General features: G+C 43.3%; 1 protein-coding gene across 2 annotated transcripts in view; it reads right to left on the bottom strand.

Moving 5' to 3' along the window:
- The window catches only part of ADGRD1 (adhesion G protein-coupled receptor D1), an 802,257-nt gene that overhangs the window by 749,027 nt on the left and 32,724 nt on the right, over positions 1 to 20,506 (bottom strand). For both annotated transcript variants that reach the window (XM_040347511.1, XM_040347515.1), the window contains exon 2: positions 20,312 to 20,348. In XM_040347511.1, coding sequence (XP_040203445.1) covers positions 20,312 to 20,348 — 37 coding nt within the window. The remainder of the gene's footprint in view (positions 1 to 20,311; positions 20,349 to 20,506) is intronic.

Genomic DNA, 20,506 nt, shown 5'->3' with positions numbered 1-20,506 from the left:
GAAAAAAAGCGAACCAGCTCTTTTTTCCCGCTGGGATTCCCGGCGGTTTTTAACCCAGCAGTTTTTCTATGGGAAACACTGCGATGGAGCATACACACGGCCGGAATTCCCGACCAAAGCTCTCATGGCAGTTTTCCTGTCGGGAAACCCGGTCGTGTATAAGGGGAAAAAGTTACCAAGCAGGTTCTCGGTTTTCCCCTCGGGTTTCCCGGTGGTAAAAAGTCCGCCGGGAAACCTGTACATGTATACGAGGTTTGAGTGTGAAAGGGGTATAAGTAATGCATAGCTCAGAGGTCAATAGTATGTAAGGTAGAGTGCAAGGACCAGGAGTAAGTAATGCATAGCTTAGAGGTCAGTAGTATGTAACGCATAGTGCAGAAGGCAGGAGTAAGTTACGCTGAGTGCACAAGTCCGGATTAAGTAATGCAGAGTGCAGGGGTCAATTGTCTGTTATCCAGATTTCAGACAGTGGATACTTATGCATATGACCTAGAGTAGACCCATGTGTCCCCTGACATGCCCCCTATGCCCAATTACCAGTTAACACTCTGAACACAAGTACGCTCTCTCTGCACTAACTAGATTATCCATCAGTGCCACCAATATTTCCCCCAGTGCGATCATTACATCCCATTTATTTCTACCCCCTAGGCAAGCACCTGAGATAAACACAAGAGGAGGATTGTAAGGCCCAGCACATCAGAACAGGTTGGTATGTCTCATAACTACTTCCCTGCGCCACTCTGCAAATGGGAAGTAAAACACTTTTGATGAGGAGTTAGCACCACGGAAACCTGATCTACTCATCCAATGATTACCATCTATGGAAAGATCACGCATGACCTTTTGCCAACTCCTGGCCCAAACAATAAGTGGCTTAGATATATTATATAGCTGGATTTCAGGGGATAGTTCAAAACTACCCAGTGCAAAGGTTAATTTCTTATTTTACCTAATTTCCATACGACCAGTCCCCCCGTTACCAGAAGTAACTTCTTTTCAGTGCTCTGATGTCATCATGTACAATTTAGTACCAGAAGTCTTGCATTGTAAGTGGGGAAGCTGAGAGCACATCCACAACCCAGAGCATCAGAGGGATAAGGTAAGAAAAATTGCTTTTAAATGGTATCCTAGACAAAAACAAGCATTTACCCTTGTAGTACAGGATGAGCTTCACTGAATGGGGTAGTTTTGAATAACCCCTCCGAGTTCAGCTTTAAAGTATATTTAAAGGCACCTCTTTTTTACGGCATGGGATGGTAAAATCAAACTGGATACTATGTGAAACAGTCAAACTTTCATTTTTAAGCATATAGAATTATACTTCCAAAATAGCGATACAAATGCTAGAATTATCGAAACTAGAACAGACGACAAACCACTATGAGTATATAAAAAATCCTTCCTGTGAAATTATTTTTATTTATTATACCTTTTACAGCCAGGTACATGTACACCTTGGTACGACACTTTTACCTGGTGAACATGGTTTGTATTCTAGTCGTGTTGTGACATCATTATATTGATTCTCTGTCTCTTCACAGGTATGTTTGCAGCTAAATGCCATCCACCCAGAATTAAAAACTGAAAAGTGTTTTCCCTAGTCTAAATTGCTATGTTGAAACCTCTTCACCCAAAAACTGAAACACTGCTATCTGCTTTGCTTATGTCTATTTATTAATACTAGCATGTTATTTTTTCTTAACCCTCTGTAGACCTGTCCACATTACAATGCTTTGTTATCTTCCTTGTCTTACCCAAAATTATGGCCCATTAACTTTAGTGCCCTCTTGCTGATCTGTTTCTGAAGTTAGGCCCCTTTCAGACTGGGGCGGGAGCCGCGGTGGCGGTATAACGCCGCTAAAAATAGCAGCGTTATACCGCCGGGATTGCCGCGGGAATCGCCCGCTAGCGGTGCGGTATTAGCCCCCGCTAGCGGCCGATAAAGGGTTACTACCGCCCGCAATGCTCCTCTATAGAGGCGCATTGCGGGCGGTATTGCCGCGGTTTCCCATTGTTTTCAATGGGAAGGAGCGGTATACATGCCGCTCCTCTCACCGCTCCAAAGATGCCGCTGACAGGAGAATTTTTTCTCTCCCGCCAGCGCATCGCCTCAGTCTGAAAGCCCTCAGGCTTTCACATTGAGTAGGCAGTGAAGGAGTTTTTCAGGCGGTATAGCAGCGCTATTTTTAGCGCTATCCTGCCTGAAAAACTCCTCAATGTGAAAGGGGTCTAAGAATTTTGCCTTATAAGGCTGAGTTCACACACTACTACACGACAGAAGTACGACTTTCATCCTACCTTGCTCTGCGACATCGGTCCTACATTGGTCCTACATTGGTCCTACATCCATCCGACTTTCATGAACAGGATACTACTTTGATCTGACTTGTTCTTTGACCAATCAAAACAATCCCAGAGTGAGATAAATTCCTTTTACTGCTGTTGTAATCACATGTCAGATGTCAAAAGTCGGATGGTAAGGACAAGGATCCTACTTTGATCCGACTTCAATGAGACTTGTCTTAACTGGTCCGACACATGTTGGTCCGAATTTGAAAATGCTCCCTGTACTACTTTGGTCTGACTTTGATCCTACTTCAGCCCATTGAATATCATTGAAGTCGGACCAAAGTAGGATCCTTGTCCTTACCATCCAACTTTTGACATCCGACATGGTGATTACAACAGCAGTAAAAGGAATTTATCTCACACTGGGATTGTTTTGATTGGTCAAAGAACAAGTCAGACTATCACAAAGTCATGAAAGTCGGATGGATGTCGGACCAATGTAGGATCAATGTAGGACCAATGTAGTAGGACTGATGTCGCAGAGCAAAGTAGGATGAAAGTTGTACTACTGTTGTGTAGTATAGTGTGAACCCAGCCTTAACCAGCAAACCTTTATTACCTCCTGATTAGATAATTGAAATGCAGCCACCCCCCATTCCCATCAGTTTAAATATAAGCATCCTTTGGGGGAAGAATTTGCAAGGGGCACATTTGCAGCTGGGGCTTTTTCTCCAAGTGGGGCTATTTCTTTAAGTGGAAGCACTTCTGACTCTGCACATCAGTGAATGCACAAAGCGAGGGAACACAAAACACCTTAAAATTTGTTACGCAGGTATACTTGTGCACACTTTCAGCTCTTCCTCCCCCTCCTAAAATGCACTGTCTACCACTCCTTCTGACAGCTGTGTCTTCTATCCTTAAACTGTCTTTCCTTCACCCCTCTTCTCCACCCCACATCTTATATATATCACCCTCACTTCTGTCTTTTCCCTATTACTGCACTCACCAACTCAGGCTAATTCTAAATTCACACGCCCAATACTCCAAACCACTGGGGCATGTCCCCTCATATAAATCACATTCCCACATTACCTCCCTCACTCTTCTGCTTCTCCTATCCTCTAGTGATGTATCCCCAAACCCTGAGCCTCCTTCATCTAAGTGTGCTCAACACACCCATTACCCAACACCCTCTGGTTGCAGCCGCAATGCACACAATCTAGTTCTCATTTCTCTTCTTCCCAAGACCAGACTTCTCTTTCTCTTGCGCCCTTTGGAAAGCTTGCTCTGCCTGTAACAAACTCACCTCTCTCCACGATCTCTTTATCGCTTACTCATTTAATCTACTCGCCATTACCGAAACCTGGCTTCACTAATCCGACACTGCATCTTCTGCTGCTCTATCCCACGGTGGTCTTCTTTGGACTCACTCCCCCAGACCCAGTGGACGCAAAGGAGGGGGTTTTGGAATCCTTTTAGACCCACATAGCACCTTTCAGGTACTTCACCCACCTCTCTCTCTGTCACTCTCCTCAATTGAGAAACATTGCATTTGTCTCTTCTCCACAGTTTCTCTAAGGATAGCTGTGATCTACCTGCCCTCCGGTCCAGTATCATCCTTTCTTGATGACTTCTCTGCCTGGCTACCCTACTTTCTCTCTTCTGAAATCTCCACAATCCTTCTTGGGGACTTCAACATCCCTACTAATACTAACACTCCTGCAACTTCCAAACTTCTCAGTCTAACCTCCTACATTGACCTGAAGCAATGGATACATGCTCCTACTAACTCTGAAGGCAATATCCTTGACCTACTCTTTTCCCACCTATGCACTCCATGCAACCTCCCCAACTATCCTTACCCTCTCTCTGATCACTACCTTATTAATTTCACTCTCCCTCTCCTCCGCCTCCACTCCCTCCAAACGCCTAACGGTTACTCGTAGAAACCTTCGCCATATCAACCCTTCTATTCTATACTCTGCGACTGACCACCCTCTATGACAAAATCGCACCCCTTTCCTGCACTGACCTAGCCACTTCTGTCTACAACACTTCACTTCTAGCATCACTGGACAGACTGACCCTACCCCCCCCCCCCACCCACTATACACAGAATAAGGCCCCATCCCCTTTAACTCACTCACCGCCCAGGAGATTGCCAATCACTTCAAACAGAAGATTGATACAATTTGTGAGGAGACCTCTACTGTTCAGATACCCTTCACCCTTTACACCTCATGCCCACAGGTACAATCATTACTTCCCTCTTTCAACCCTACCACTATAGAAAAGGTTGCTTAATTACTTGCTAATGTCCATCTTACCACCTGAACTCTGGATCCTGTTCCCTCGCAAATGCTATGTTCACCCTCTGGCTCTATTCTACACTCTCTAACCCACATCTTCAAACTCTCCCTCTCTTCTGGCATCTTCCCTAACTCTTCCTTTCTCTCTTGGGGTCCCCCGAAGGTTCTGTTCTTGGACATATCCTATTTTCAATCTACACCTCCTCCCTGGGTCAGCTGATAGCCTCCCACGTCTTCCAATACCATCTGTACACTGACAACACTCAAATCTATTTCTCTGCCCCTCAACTCACTCCTTCATTCTCCTCACGTATCACTAATTAATATCAGATATATCAGATTGGATGTCACACCACTTCCTCAAACTCAATCTATCCAAAACCGAACTTATAATTTTTCCTTCCCCACGTGCCTCTTCTCCTGATCGCTCTGTCAAAATTGATGGCACAACTATCAGCCTATCCCCACATGCCAAGGTCCTAGGAGTAGTCCTGGACTCTGAACTCTCCTGTAAGCCTCACGTCCAATCACTGTCCAAATCTTGCCGCCTCAACCTCTGAAACATCTTTAAAATAAGCCCCTTTCTAACCAATGACACAACAAAACTCTTAATTCACTCCCTGGTCATCTCTCGCCTCGATTACTGCAACTCCCTCCTCATTGGCTTACCTCTGCATACGCTATCCCCCCTTCATTCCATCATGAATGCTGCTGCCAGACTCATCCACCTTAACAACTGCACTGTCTCCGCTACTCCTCTTTGTCAATTTTTTCCGCTGGCTTCCGCTCACCCAATAAATTAAAATTCAAAATACTAACAACTACCTACAAAGCCATCCACAACTCTGTCCCCAGCTACATCACTGACCTAGTCTCTAAATACCAACCTAATCGTTCTCTTCATTCTTCTCAAGACCACCTGCTCTCTAGCTCTCTCATCACCTGCTCCCATGCTCATCTCCAGGACTTTTCCAGAGCCTCTCTAAGCCTATGGAACTCCTTACCCCAATCTGTCCGTCTATCTCCTTCTTTGCTTTTAGAGGATCCCTGAAAACCCTCCTCTTCAGAGAAGCCTATCCTACCCACACCTAACAACTGTATTTTAATGTTTTCCCTCTGATCATCCCCCACAGCTACTACCCTTTGTTCCACTTGACCCTCCCTTCTAGACTGTAATTTCTAACGAGCAGGGCCCTCTGATCCCTTCTGTATTGAATTGTATTGTTGTGACTGTACTGTCTTTCCTGATGTTGTAAAGCGCTGTGCAAACTGTTGGCGCTATATAAATCCTGTATAATAATAATAATAATAATGTAAAGGGAGTTTTTATGTGCTTACAGCAATCCTTTAAACCAATTATAACTTTGGTATTTACACAGACTCTTTGAGCTGTTGGGGATCTGAATTCAGTAAGGACTATTTGAGTCAATACTGTATCAAGAAGTTCTTAGAAAATACACCAAGTATAGGCAAGTATATCTGTTCAGTGCTGAGAAAAATAATCTGACTTTATCTGCAGCATTTATGAATGTTAGCACAGCATAATGAAAACCTGAAACTGAATTTTTTACTTCTGAGCATTCCTCCTCAGCTCTTTGTAGCGCAATAGATCTGAACCAGGCAAAAAAAATGTAACCACAGAGGGATACTGTGGGTTCTAATCCTGCATTAGCAATGCTGTCAGTTTGATGAAGTAGTTGCTACTAATTAGTATATTATCTGTTCTCCTTCTTCTTGTAGGGAAGGTAAAATTAGAATTAATGATGTTTAATGCTTGGGATATGCTTCTTAAAGGAAATATCAAATTCACTAAACAGTAAGCTGTTTTCCTCTCAACACCTATGTGTTTATTCTATTTACTATTAATTTAGCAGCTAAGGCAGACATTTTGCTTCCTTCTGGCTGAGAAACTTTTACTATCTTAGGTAAGTGTGATGCTGATTTAAAGACATCTATAAAAAAAACGATTTAATGCAGTTTTGTATTTTTTAAACATTAATAAGGGAAGTTTTATATGCCTTACATACAGTACATCTAGAAAATATTCACAGCGCTTCACTTTTTTCACATTTTGTTATGTTACAGACTTATTCCAAAATGGATTAAATTCATTATTTTCCTCAAAATTCTACAAATACAGCTGTATGCAAAAGTTTAGGAACCCCTGACAATTTTCATGATTGTCATTTATAAATACTTGGATGTTTGGATCAGCAATTTAATTTTGATCTATCAAATAACTGAAGGACACAGTAATATTTCAGTAGTGAAACATGGTTTATTGGGTTAACAGAAAATGCACAAAATGCATCAAAACAAAATTAGACAGGTGCATAAATTGGGCACCCTTGTCATTTTGTTGATTTAAATACCTGTAACTATTTAGCACTGATTAATTGCAACACACAATTGGTTTGTTGAGCTCATCAAAGCGGGGGTTCCACCCAAAAGTGGAACCTCCGCTTAATCCACTCCTCACTCCCTTACATGCCACATTTGGCATGTAATTTTTTTTGGGGGGAGTGGGGGGTTCAGGAGGAGTGAGACTTCATGTCCCACTTCCTCCTTCCGTCCAGGGACCGCTAAGGCAATACGTTATATTGCCTTTTGGCGGCCCCTCCCTGTAGGCGATCGACTGGGACACGTGACAGGTCTCAGGAAATCGCCTGTCCAATCAGGTAGCGCAGCACCACTCACGCAGGCACAGTGAGTGCCCGGCCGTGAAGCCGAAAGCTGTCACGGCCGGGTGCCCACAGTTAGGATGGAGGCGCCGGCAGGGAGGGGGGGAGAGGAGCGGAGCTCCGTGCGGCAGAGGGGTGGACAGTGGAGCAGGTAAGTGTATGTTTATTAAAAGCCAGCAGCTATTCTTTTTGTAGCTGCTGACTTTTAATAAACATCAAAAAAGGCTGGAACTCTGCTTTAAGCCTTGAACTTCATAGACAGGTGCATCCAATCATGAAAAAAGGTATTTAAGGTGACCAATTGCAAGTTGTTGTTCTCTTTGACTCTCCTCTAAAGAGTGTATGAATTTTTAATAACATTTTCAAACATTTCAAACAAACTTCTTTCACATTGTCTTTATGGGGTGTTGCTTGTAGAATTTTGAAGAAAATAATGAATTTAATCAATTTTGGAATAAGGCTGCAACATAACAAAATGTGGAAAAAGTATAAAGTGCTGTGAATACTTTCCAGATGCACTATATAAGTACTCATATCTGTCTTTAGTCATTTTAATTGACTGGCAAAGGATGACATAATTCCTTTGTATGCGCATGAGAATTAATTCATCCTGGTACTGGGCCATGCTAAGGAATATGGCAGGTATGAAGGTTTTAATGCAGAAGTGACCTTAGTATTATCAAAAACCCAATCGTTCTGTTCTTGGACCTCTCCTATTTTCAATCGACACCTTCTCCCTGGGTCAGCTGATAGCCTCCCATGGCTTCCAATACCATCTCTATGCTGATGACATCCAATCTATCTGCCCATTAGCTCACTCCCTCAGTCTCCTCACATATCACTTATTTACTAACAGATATATCAGTCTGGATGTCACACCACTTCCTCAAACTCAATTTATCCAAAACCAAATTTATAATCTTTCCTCCCCCATGTGCCCCTTCCCCTGATCTCTCTGTCAAAATTAATGGCACTACGATTAGTCCGTCCATGCCAAGGTTCTAGGTGTAATCCTGGACTCTGATCTATTCTTTAAGTCCCACATCCAATCACTGTCCAAATTTTGCCACCTCAACCTCTGCAACATCTCCAAAATATGCCTCCTTCTAACCAATGACACCACAAAGCTCTTTATTCACTTCCCTGGTCATCTCCCACCTTGACTACTACAACTTCTTTCTATTGGCTTACCTTTACATAGGCTATCCTCCTTCAGTCCATCATGAATGCTACTGCCAGACTCATCACCCTTACCAATCGCTCTGTGTCTGTTACTCCTCTTTGTCAATCTCTCCATTGGCTTCCGCTCACCCAAATTCAAAATATTAACAACTTACAAAGCCATCCACAACTTTGCACCCAACTACATTACTAACTTAGTTTAAAAATACCAACCTGACAGGAACAGTGAAACTGATGGAGACAGAAAATGCAGTAAAAATCACATTTTAATAAAATGGTACAACTGGTAAACGTAGTCAAAACATAGCCAGGGTTCAGTAACTAAATTGGGTAGTCAGAACAAGCCAGGAAATCGGGAAACCAGAGATCAGCGTATTCAGAGGCAGCAGACAGGATCAGGAACCAGAAGGGACATCAGCAGGCAAGTCTTCAACAGGAACACAGCAGAGAGTCTCTAGATGTGTTGACTAGGCATAGGCATTTAAAGAAATGAACCAGGCAGTTTAACTAGCCAGAAGGGGCTGGCTGTTGGCTTGACTGACGAGCAGGAGATGATCAACAGGTTAGCCACTGTGGAACGATGAGTCATGGCAATTAACCGACAGTTGAGCAACCTGAACACACAGAAAGGAAGGGCAGAGAGCCCAGCCCTGACAGTACCCCCTTCTCAATGACCCCTCTCCCTGGGAGAACCACCAGGTTTGATGGGAAAACGTCTATGGAAAGCACGGAGGAGTACAGGAGCATGTACAGCCAAGGATGAGACCCAAGAGTGTGCATCTGGACCGTACCCTCTCCAATGAACCAGGTACTGTATGCACCCACAAAATCTACGGAGTCAATGATCGATTGTATCTCATACTCCTCAAGGTTCTCAACCTGCACCGGGCAAGGACGTGGTACTGAGGTGGTAAAGCGGTTGCACAATAAAGGTTTTAATAAGGAAACATGAAAAACATTTGAAATGCGCATTTTAGAAGCAAGGTCTAATGCGTAAGCCACTAGGTTTATCCTATGGAGAATACGTAAAGGCCCAATAAATCATGGTGCCAGTTTAAGTGAAGGAAAACGCTGAGTTGGATGTTACGAGTGACAGCCTGACCCTCTCCCCAACCTCGTAGGAAGTCGCAGGTGGGCGTCGGTGGTCAGCATGGAGTCTGTACCTCTCACTGGCATGTTGCAAGGACTCTTGGCCTGCACCCGAATGGAACAAAGATTGTGGAGATGCTCCTCTAACACAGGAATTTTTTGAGGAACAAATGAGTCAGGCAACATGGATTGTTAAAAATCATAATTCACCATTAACGGAGACAATCGGGAAGCTCACTATTATAAGCAAACTCTGCACAAGGTAGGAGGTCTGACCAGTTGTTATATTGGTCAGAAAAATAGCAGCGTAGAAACTGCTCAAAAGCTTGGTTGGCTCGTTCTGAAGAGGAGAAGGAAAGCTGAATGCCTAACTGTGCACAAAAGGCTTGCCAAAACCTGGAGAAAAAGTGGGTACCCCTGTCAGAGATGATAACCTTGGGTAACCCATGTAACCGAAAGATCTCCCGAGCAAAAATGGATGCCCATTCTTTGGATGTGGTCAACCACCATAAGAATAACTGTGTTGCCCTGGGAGTTGGGTAACTTCACAATAAAATCCATAGACAGGTGGGTTTAAGGCCTCTCTCCATTGGGTATGGGTTGTAGGAGGCCAGCTGGATGGTGTCGTGTCTGTGCACACACGGAACAAGCAGCTACAAAGGCCTTTTATCACCTCTCCTCCCTGTATGGTCCCACCTCAGGCCGTCCCAAGAAGCCTATATTAACTGTTGCACTGCAGGTCTGCTTTGCTGTTCAACTTTGTTTGTTTGCTTATGTTCCAGTCTGCCGTGTGCTACGTTTACCTTTCTGTGTACTGAATTTGGCTCGTCTCTGACTTTTTCTGTTTGCCTGTGACCCTGACCTCTGGCCTGTCCCTTCGGTTACCCTTGTCTGCCTGTTTCCCCGACTTCGGCTTGCCCATCACTATCCTTTGTGTCCTCAGTGGCTGCTTTCCCTCTCTCCCTATGCAGTGTGACCTGGGGGACCCCAGGGGCCGCGACCTGGGTTCAGTTGCAGCGAAGGCCATACTCACCACTAGAGGCTCTGGTGAACACCTGCTGGACCTTAGACTCCGCGCCCTGGGGAATCTTGGGCTCACGTTTCCTGTCCATCTGCGTTGCACCCCTGTCTCCAACGGGGTGCATTTGTCACCTGGCCACAGGTTACCTGACAAGCGGTGACCGGGTTTCTTGGGAGGAGACTGGATCTGAGCAGCACAAATTCTGTCACCCAAAGGTGAGGTGAGACTTGTGCATACAGTAGCCAGAATGAGGTTGAGAGGCATTACAGGAACAGGCACCGACTCAATCTTGGAAGCGGAGGAAAATTGTTGTGACAATGCGTCAGACCTTACATTCTTAGAACCTGGTAATAATGAGACTACGTAATTGAAGCTTGACAGAAAAAAAGGCCATTGTGCTCTTCTGGGAGATAAGCATTTAGTCTCAGAAAGAATGTGAGATTCTTATGGTTAGACAAAATAAGGACCGACACAGGGGTACCTTTGAGGAGATGCCTCCATTCTTTAAGAGCTAAAATGATAGCTAACAATTCTCTGTAGGAGATAATTTCTTAGAAAAGTAGCCACAGGGATGCATAGCACTCTCAGAGGTAGGAGGTTGAGACAGAAGGGTGCCCACTCCGGTCTCAGATGCATCAACCTCTAGAATGAAGGGTAGCGTAGGATCAGGATATGCCAACACAGGAGCTGAAACAAAGGCAACCTTGAGAGACTCAAAGGCTTTAATAGAATCCGGAGACCAATTCTTTGGTTTACCCTCCTTTTTGGTCATATCAGTCAGGGATTTGACCAGAGAAAAGAAGTTCTGAATACATTTCCGATAATAATTGGCAAAGCCAAGAAAATGTTTTATCGGATCTAAACCTACAGGTCGAGGCCACTGTAGAACTGCAGATAATTTCTCTGGGCAGTAGAAATGTCATAATCCAGAAATGTAACCTGTTCATGATGGAACTCGCACTTTTCCAACTTACAATACAGGTTATCTCTCAGCCTTTGTAGCACACAGGAGAAATCTGAGTAGTGGCTCTGTAGGGATTTAGAATATATGAGAATATCGTCAAGATAAACCACCACACATTGCTGCAACATATCTCAGAGGACATCATTGATGAACTCCTGAAAAGCTGCAGGAGCGTTGCAAAGACCAAATGGCATTACAAGGTATTCGTAATATCATGTCCTGGTGTTAAACATAGTATTCCATTCGTCGCCCTCCTTGATCCTCACAAGATTGTATGCCCCTCTCAGATCAAGCTTTGTGAAAACCGTTGCTGCCTTAATTCCGTAATCAACAGAATTGGGTAAGCGTTCTTAATCGTTATGCGATTGAGACCCCTATAATCGCTACAAGGTCTTAGTTCACCACTCCTCTTTTTCACAAAGAAGAAGCCAGCACCAGCAGGAGGCAAGGATTTGCAGATGAACCCTCAAAAAGGGAAACAGCAACATAGTCCTCCATAGCTTTATCCTCTGAGACAGACAAAGGGTAAACCCAGCCACGGGAAGGCATAGCACCAGGTCGAAGGTCAATTGTGCAATCATATGACCTGTGTGGAGGCAAACTACCAGCTTCACCCTTGTCAAAGACATCGCTACATTTGTGGTACTCCTTAGGCAAGGAGGTGAGGGAAGATGTGCACAAGACCCTAGCCACTTTCCGAAAACATGTCTTACTGCATTGTGGCGACCTGAAAAGAACCTCAGCACAAAGCCAATCAAAAGAGGGGTTGTGCCTCTGTAACAAAGGATAACCAATAACCACTGGATAATGAAGAGAGGAAATTACTTGAAAATGGATTATCTCATGGTGAAGAGCCCCTACCACCATAGTCAATAGAGCAGTCTCCTGAGTCACATAGGCAGGCTGTAGAGGTCTCCCATCAATAGCAAATGGAGTGACACAAAGCTGCAACGGAATCAAGTGCTTGGACACAAAGGCACTGTCTATGTACAGGCCTGCAGCCCCAGAGTCGATTAGAGCCTGTGTAACGATTGACGACTCAGACCACGGAAAGGTAACCAAAACTAGAGGCTTATCCTTCAAGGTAACTGGGGATGTAACAATGCCACCTATGGTCTGTCCCCTACAGGCCCTTAGGTGCAAACGTTTCCCAGATGGGTAGGACAAGACTTCAAGAAGTGCAATAAAGGCACAATCTCTCCCTCCTTATAAAGGCCCTCTCATCCGCATAGAGACGTGTGAAGCCCAACTGCATGGGTTCTACTTCACTGGTGGGCTCAGTACCAGGAGGCAAGGGTGGGACTGCAAAGCTCGGAGCCAAACATACAGGAGGCTTCCACAAGCGATCCTTAAAGAAAGGTCTCTCTCAAAGTCTGGAGTCAATGAGAAAGGCAAACCTTATCAACTTCTGCAGATCTATAGGTATGTCTCGGGCTGCTATCTCACCGTTTATGTTATCTGAGAAACATCGAGAAAAAGCAGCCACGAGGGCCTCATTGTTTCAAGCGATCTCTGCTGCCAGACAGAATTCAATGGCGTAATTGGCAACAGTTCTGGTGCTCTGTTTGATGGACATAGGCTCTTGGCAGCAGAAGTAGAGCATGCAGGAATGTCAAACACCCTTTCAAAGGAAGCCACAAACTCTGGGTAATTCAGGACAATGGGTGTTTGCGTCTCCCATAGGGGGTTTGCCCAGGCCAAGGCTCTATCAAAAAGCAAAGAAATAATGAAGCCTACGTTGCTTCTGTCCATGAGGAATGCCTGGGGCAGCATCTCAAAGTATATCCCAACCTGGTTGAGAAACCCTCTGCATTGAACTGGATCACCCCCAAATCTCTGGGGAAAAAAAGCGGAACCTCTTACGGAGATAATATTTGAGCAGCAGGGATGGCCTGCAACACATGTTGTACCGGAACAGCCACAGTGGGAGGATCCAGGTGAGCAGTGCAAATCAGGAGTATCTGTAATGCTATGGCAAACTGATCCACGCAGTGATCCTGCTCATTAAACCTAGAAAAAATATCACCACTAGGTGGATTGCCTGCATCTTCTGAATTCATGGCCTTCGCCTACTGTCAGGAACCATTAAACAGACGGAGACAGAAAATGCAGTAAAAAATTACACCTTTTAATAAAAAATGGTAAATGTAGTCAAAACATAGCCAGGGTTTAGTAGCCAAATCTGGTAGTCAGAACAAGTCAGGAAATCAGAACAAGTCAGGAAATCAGGAAGCCAGGGATCAGCATAGTCAGAGACAGCAGACAGGATCAGGACCCAGAAGGAACATCAGCCTGGCAAGTCTTCAACAGGAACACAGCAGAGAGTCTCTAAATATGTTGACCAGTCGAAGGCATTTGAAGAAATTTGAAGGCATTTTTAACCCCAGAAGGGGCTGGCTATGGGCTTGACTGATGAGCAGGAGATGATCAACAGGTGAGCCACCGTGGAACAATGAGTACTGGCAATTAACCAAGCCTCTCCCATCCTATGGAACTCCTTACCCAAATCTGTCCGATTATCTCCTACTCTGCTTGCTTTTAGACGATACCTGAAAACCCTTCTCTTCGGAGAAGCCTATCCTGCCCACACTTAACAACTGTATTTTCATTCTCTTCATCAACTCATCCCCTACAGTTATTACCTTTTGTATCACTTGACCCTCCCTTCTAGATTGTAAGCTCTAACGAGCGGGCCCTCAGATTCCTCCTGTATTGAATTGAAGTCCAACTGTACTGTCTGCCCTCATGTTGTAAATAATAATAATAAAAATAAAGAAAATATGAACAAAATCATTAAACATTCCTTCTATCTGCAATCGGAAATAGTATGAAAACCGAAATTTTAAGAGAGCCTAAAAAAATTATAAAACCTTTGGGAACTAAAACAACCTAAACTGTACGTGAACATTTAGCTCTTGGCCTGGAGTTCATCTTAGCTTTATCTAGTAAATGAACTCTAGTGAGCTAAAGGGCATACGCGATGGATAACTTGGTCTTTTTCTATCTGGTTTTTGTCTTGAACATTTTCTGCAGTCACTTTTCTATGTTTCCTTGTTCTATGTAACTATTAAAATAATAATGTGTCATAAAATAACTCTTTATTTTAAAATGCATGAAACTGTGTGGTCAAACGTGGAGTTTTAAACACAGACATACTAACCAGTACTATAATTAAACAGTCTTTTTATAGGATCTTCTAACAGAGTCGCAGTGTGTGATGGTTTACAAGATGTACAGCAACACGGTCAACTCAACTGCATGGTAATGGGAGCTGCAATGTTTAAAGTGCTACTCATAAGAAATCTTTACCATTTAGCATGATACAGATTAATAGACTAAGCAAAAATGATGACCACATCGCATGTCACTAACCCTACTCCTTCCTTTGCGCATCACAACAAAGTACAGTCATGATTAAAAAAATCATGAGAAACACTCTGTGGAGAAGTTGGAGTTGCCGGACTCAGAGAAGATCCGGCACTCCCAAATTTTTCACTTTGTATCATCAATTTGGAAGAACAAGCCCTACCCCCCAGACTTCACTCGCTATGAGCGTTGGTGTGGCCGAACGACGGAGCAAAAAGGAGGCATTTCCATAGTATACACATTGCTATCAGAGCCTATCTCCAAATTCTCTTACATGGAGGCGTAGGAGAGAGATCTACAAGAGACCTGGGACCTGGAGGAGTGGCATAAGTTAGGAATGAGAGCTTTTAAAGGAATTGTTAACATTTCTCTGATAGAAGCTAATCTGAAAGTTTTAATGAGATGGTACCTGGTCCCCAGTAGACTGGCGGCGATGTTCCCAGATGCCTCCCCGCTATGTTTTCGTGAATGTCAAGCCCAGGGCTCCATGCTTCATATTTGGTGGGATTGCCCAAGAATCAGAAGCTTCTGGAACAAAATCTTCAACCTGTAGCAAAATCCCCCAGATAGCGCTGCTTGGGGTTCACATCCCCCAAGCTCCTAAACATACTCAAAAACTGATAGCCTTCATGCTTCTAGGAGCAAAAATTACTTTGGCTGGGGCTTGGAAACAGCCACTAGTCTCTATCTTGGATCATGAACCAAGAGAAAATGGTCAGCTCAATACTAAACACCGATAAACTATTTGAGGCAATTTGGGAGCCCTGGGCTAGACATGTAGGAATATCCCTTATCCCAGGAATTTAGGCATCCTCCGCGAACGTTTGAACTCTGCAGCTGGCAACACTCTTCTCTCTTTTTTCTTCTCTCTTTTCTACTTTCTATCCCTTTTTCTTCTTTTTGTTTGTTTTTCTGCTTCCTTGTTTGATAGCAGTCAGTTTAATTATGACCGCTTGAGTTAGAGATTGTTTCCTCTACGGTATCCCAACCGCAGGAGGTATTGTATACTTCAGATGATATCGTATGGTTACTCCAGGTTGAACCGAGCCACTAGAGTTTAGCAATATGTTCCTTACTCTAGGACTCTTACGCGGCTCTGGAAGTTCCAGTTATTTCGGAGCCGCGAGACCAGTCCTGTCTCTAACGGTGCACTGCCTGAATTTAACGATTTAGTCAGTCCCCGGCACAGTGTGTACCCATAGGGGGTGCCGGGACAGACATTGGAACTAAGTGCACTTACAAGGTATACCTACTTTCGCTTGATTGTTAATACATAGTGCAGTAGGTTTACCCACTTAATACCGAGTGACAGTTGTTAATCTAAGTTGATTACTTAAATATGTATTGTGTGCATTTCATTCCGCCCCAGAATGTTCTTGTGGTATTAAATTGTACTGTACTGCTCTTCAATAAACTTCTTTTAAAATGAAAAAAAAAAATCATGCACAAAAATAAAAAAAATATGTTGTCTCTATTATTAAATTATTACCAAAAACATAAAGGGGAATGGCTAAGGATATCAAAGAAACACTATAATTGTGTTAAAAAAGGTCCCAAATGTACTTTTCATTGTTGATTATGTGATGCTGTGTCATCCTTAATACTCTTCCGTACTTACATTGGTACATTTACATGCAATTTGAGTAAAAATGTATATTACATGAAAATACAGTACACTGTTCTCAATATGCTTGGGCATTCAGTAAACTTCTATATCAATTGAAAAAAATAAGAATTCTCTTACAGCCCAACTCCAGGAAACTCCAGGAAATTTGAAAATTCTCCATGGCGCCCCCCACTGCAAAAGTTAAACTGTAAACTGTTTATTTACTTAGGGTTCATTCTAAGCATTGAAAAATGTGTGTTTGTGGGTGGAAGTGTGTGTGCTTGCATAAAGGCGCGCAGAGGGATGCTATTCTTGGTAATGTACTAGTAACTTCTACATGTGTCTGTTAGAAATTACGTTCAATACCAGCAAATGTTTAAGAAGCTCCAACTTCAACAATTACATTAGGGCAGGGTGTAAGGGGACTACAAAGGTAGCTGCAAAAACTTCCTGCCCTAAGGCCATAGAAAAAAACAGCATTCAAGGCACATTTGGAAGTACTGCAAAGGTTCATCTTCACTTCAATGTCTGATAGCAAGCATGCTACCTTCTGTGACAGCAGGTATGCCATTTTAGTAATGATGTAAAAGATAAAAGTGACAATAAGAACATAGGAGATATTATAAGAGAAGAGAAGAGAAGAGAGAGAGATAGACAAAGAGAATAGGAGAGAGAGATGAGAGAGAGGGGATTGAGACAGAGAAGAGAATATGAGAGAGAGATAGAGAGAGAGAAGAAAATATGAGAAAGAGAGGGTGAGAAGAGAATAGGAGAGAGAGATGAGAGGGGAGGGAGCGAGGGAGGGGGAGAGAGGGAGAGAGAGAGAAGAGAAGAGAAGAGAAGAGAAGAGAGAGAGAGACAGAGAGAGAGAGAGAGAGAGAGAGAAGAGAAGAGAAGAAAATAGAAGACCAGAGAAGAGAGAGAAGAGAAGAGAAGAGAAGAGATAGAGAGACAGAGAGAGAGAGAAGAGAAGAGAAGAAAATAGAATACCAGAGAAGAGAGAGAAGAGAAGAGAGACAGACAGGGAGAGGGAGGGAGAGAGACAAGAGAGAGAGAAGAGAAGAAAGGATAAGACCAGAGAAGAGAGATAGAGAGAGAGAGAGTAGAGAAGAGAAAAGAGAAGAGTAGAGTGAGAGACAAGAGAGAGAAGAGGATAGAAGAGAGAGAAATGAGAGAGAGGGAGAGAGAGAGAGAGACACAATAGAGAGAAAAGCGAATAGAGAGTTCGGGAGAGAGAGAGAGATGGACAAGACAGGAAAGAGAATAGGAGAGAGAGAGAGAGAGAGAGAAGACAAGAGAATAGTAGAGAGAGAGAGAAGGGAGAAATAGAGAGGGAGAGAGAGAGAGGGAAAAGAATAGGAGAGAGAGGGAGAGGGAGAGAGAGAGAGAGAGAGAGAGAGAGAGAGAGAGAAAAAAAAAACAAATGTCAAAAACTCTTTCAATTAAACATAAATTCTAATCCATCCATCCACTGTCAGTTTCATTTACTGAGAATTTAGCTATTCATATTTGTCCCCAGCCTGCTGTAACCTGTCCTGGGCCACCCTAGGAAAAGCGTGCTTTTTCTTCATTCTCGCTATTCTCGCCAGCTGCTTTTACATGTGCTGATACTGTTTGAAAATCATATTTCAGTTAATCATAAGGTTTCACATTACTGAAGCCCTGAATAAAACACTGAGAGGGCTTCATAGCGGGGCTGTGATGAAATATTCAGTTTTTTACATACACTTTCATGATACACGCCAAATCATTCATAACAAAATAAACTCTTGTACCGGAGAAAATAAACACTTGGATAAGCTTTACTTATGTTACCATAATTTCTATACAGTGTTTTACCTTTCGTTGTAAAAGATACAAATATTGGAAAGTATAATTTATGATTGCATAAAGAGGTATATACTCCATATATACAGTATTATATTAAAATGAATATAATTGATGGTTTTGCTTTAGTACAGTAACTATACCTCCAAACAGTTGCAGATTTTGCAGGACACCTGGATTTTGTGTCCCACTGCTGATCGAATGCTGGAATGCTCATTATTGTACCTGTCTTCTGCTCTGTGAGGTGTAGTGATCCCCTGCCCAGTATAAGCATTATAGTTCTAGTAGTGGGAGGCAGTGTTGTGGGATGAAGAGTGTGGACTGGTAAGTAATCCACTGAACACCAATGATACCCAATGAACACCAATGACCCCCCCAACCCTAACGTTATCAAGCACCAGTGTCTCCACAGAACATTAGTGTCTCCCTCCTAGAGTACCAGTGTCCCCCTTCTCTGCCAGCAAAGCATCAGAGCCCTCCTTCTGTAGACCACAAGTGCCCCACCACTTCCACCACAGAGCACTAGTGCACCCCCCGCTCCCTCAACAGAGTGCTAGTGCTTTCTCTCCCTCCTCACAGCATAAGTTCCCCACCCCCTCCTTCAACAGTACCCCCCCCCCCCGCATAGAGCAAAAGTGCCCCCTTTCTCTCTCTCCACAGAGCAACAGTGCCCCCTCCTTGTACAGAGTACCAGTGCCCTTACTCTACCCCCAGTGGCCAGCCTCTACCCAGGCAGAATACCAGGACCCCACTTTCCCCCCACAGAGGACAAATGCCCCCCTTCTCCCCCACCCTCCCGGGCGCGAATACCCTCCTTCTCTCTCCCGATGAACGCTGATGCCCCCTCTTCCACCCACTGGGTATTTTTTTCCTCCCTTTGACCACCACACAAAGCATTTTCTTTATTATTTCTTTATTTAACCACTAACACCAGTCCCGGCTTTTTTTTTTTTTTACCTCAGATGATTACCGATGCTGGTTATTTCGGTTGATTTTTATTGATGTTTTTTTGTTTTCTCTATCTGACCACCAGCCCTAGGCACTTTTTCCTCCCCTCTGATGCCAGACATTTTTCCTCCTTTTAACCATCAATATTGAAATTTTTATTCTCCCACTGACCACCGACACTGGCCATTTTTTCCTCCTGTTAGCCAAAGACAATGATCATCTTTTTCTCCTGCTTACCAACAATATAAGGGGCACTTTGACACATACTGCAACTGCTTGCTTCTATACACTGTCTTATATGTAAAAAAGGGCTTAATACTGTATATTGCATACTCCTGATCAAAGGATTTATTGTCCCTGCAGTTGCTTGTTGCTAAGTAGATTCCAACTATTTAAAGACTTCTTCGTGAGAGTAGGATCATACAAAATGTTAGCCCTTTGTCCATATTACAATTTATTTATTTTTTAAATGGTCCTTTAGGTTTATATGTCTCTACGTAAACTCACTTGTGATATTTCAGTTGAGGATTATTTTGTAGGCACAAGGACTGGGGCAAGTGTATGCAGTGTGTACTGCATGTAGGCTTAGACTATATTTAACTAAGTTCCTTTAGGCTCTGGCCAATATACCAATTTAACTGCATCCACTTTTCACTATGGCGCACTCCACAGGCCATGTTTTCTCATTTCTAGGTTGTGTATCTTTCTGCTGATGTTACGAGGTATGCATCAGCGACAATCTCTGCATTCTTGAGGACCACCCGACACATTAGAAAAAGTGAAGAAGGACCCTGTTTGTCACATGAATGGCCAGAAAACTTCTGAAAAAAGTATGCATAAAAAAAATCAACAGACATATGCGAGGTGGCATATACCACTGTGAGAATCAAATATTCACCTGGCAGAGTTATTAAAGGGATCCACATCACCTAAATACATTACTTTCTCATCTTTACCAGAAAGCCTCTAGGTTTTGGGTATACAGTGTATGTGCACATTTCCCCAGGTAATAAGATGCGTGCTTACCTGGGTGACCCTGAGATTTGGTGTAATTTCCATGAGCCTGTATAGAGAAAAGAGATTTATATTACAAAAGAGAATGTGGACCTCAAAACTATTACAATTTGTGAATGTTAACTTATTAATGCATACAGCTAATTGTGACAGATGAGAACAAGTGACTCAATATACCCCCTTTAAATTTATAACGAAAGACAATTC

The sequence above is a fragment of the Rana temporaria genome, chromosome 1, assembly GCF_905171775.1.
Source record: "Rana temporaria chromosome 1, aRanTem1.1, whole genome shotgun sequence".
In the NCBI taxonomy this organism is placed as follows: Eukaryota; Metazoa; Chordata; class Amphibia; order Anura; family Ranidae; genus Rana; species Rana temporaria.
Note: the sequence above shows the minus strand (reverse complement) of the source record. Positions and strands in the feature narration are given on the sequence as shown.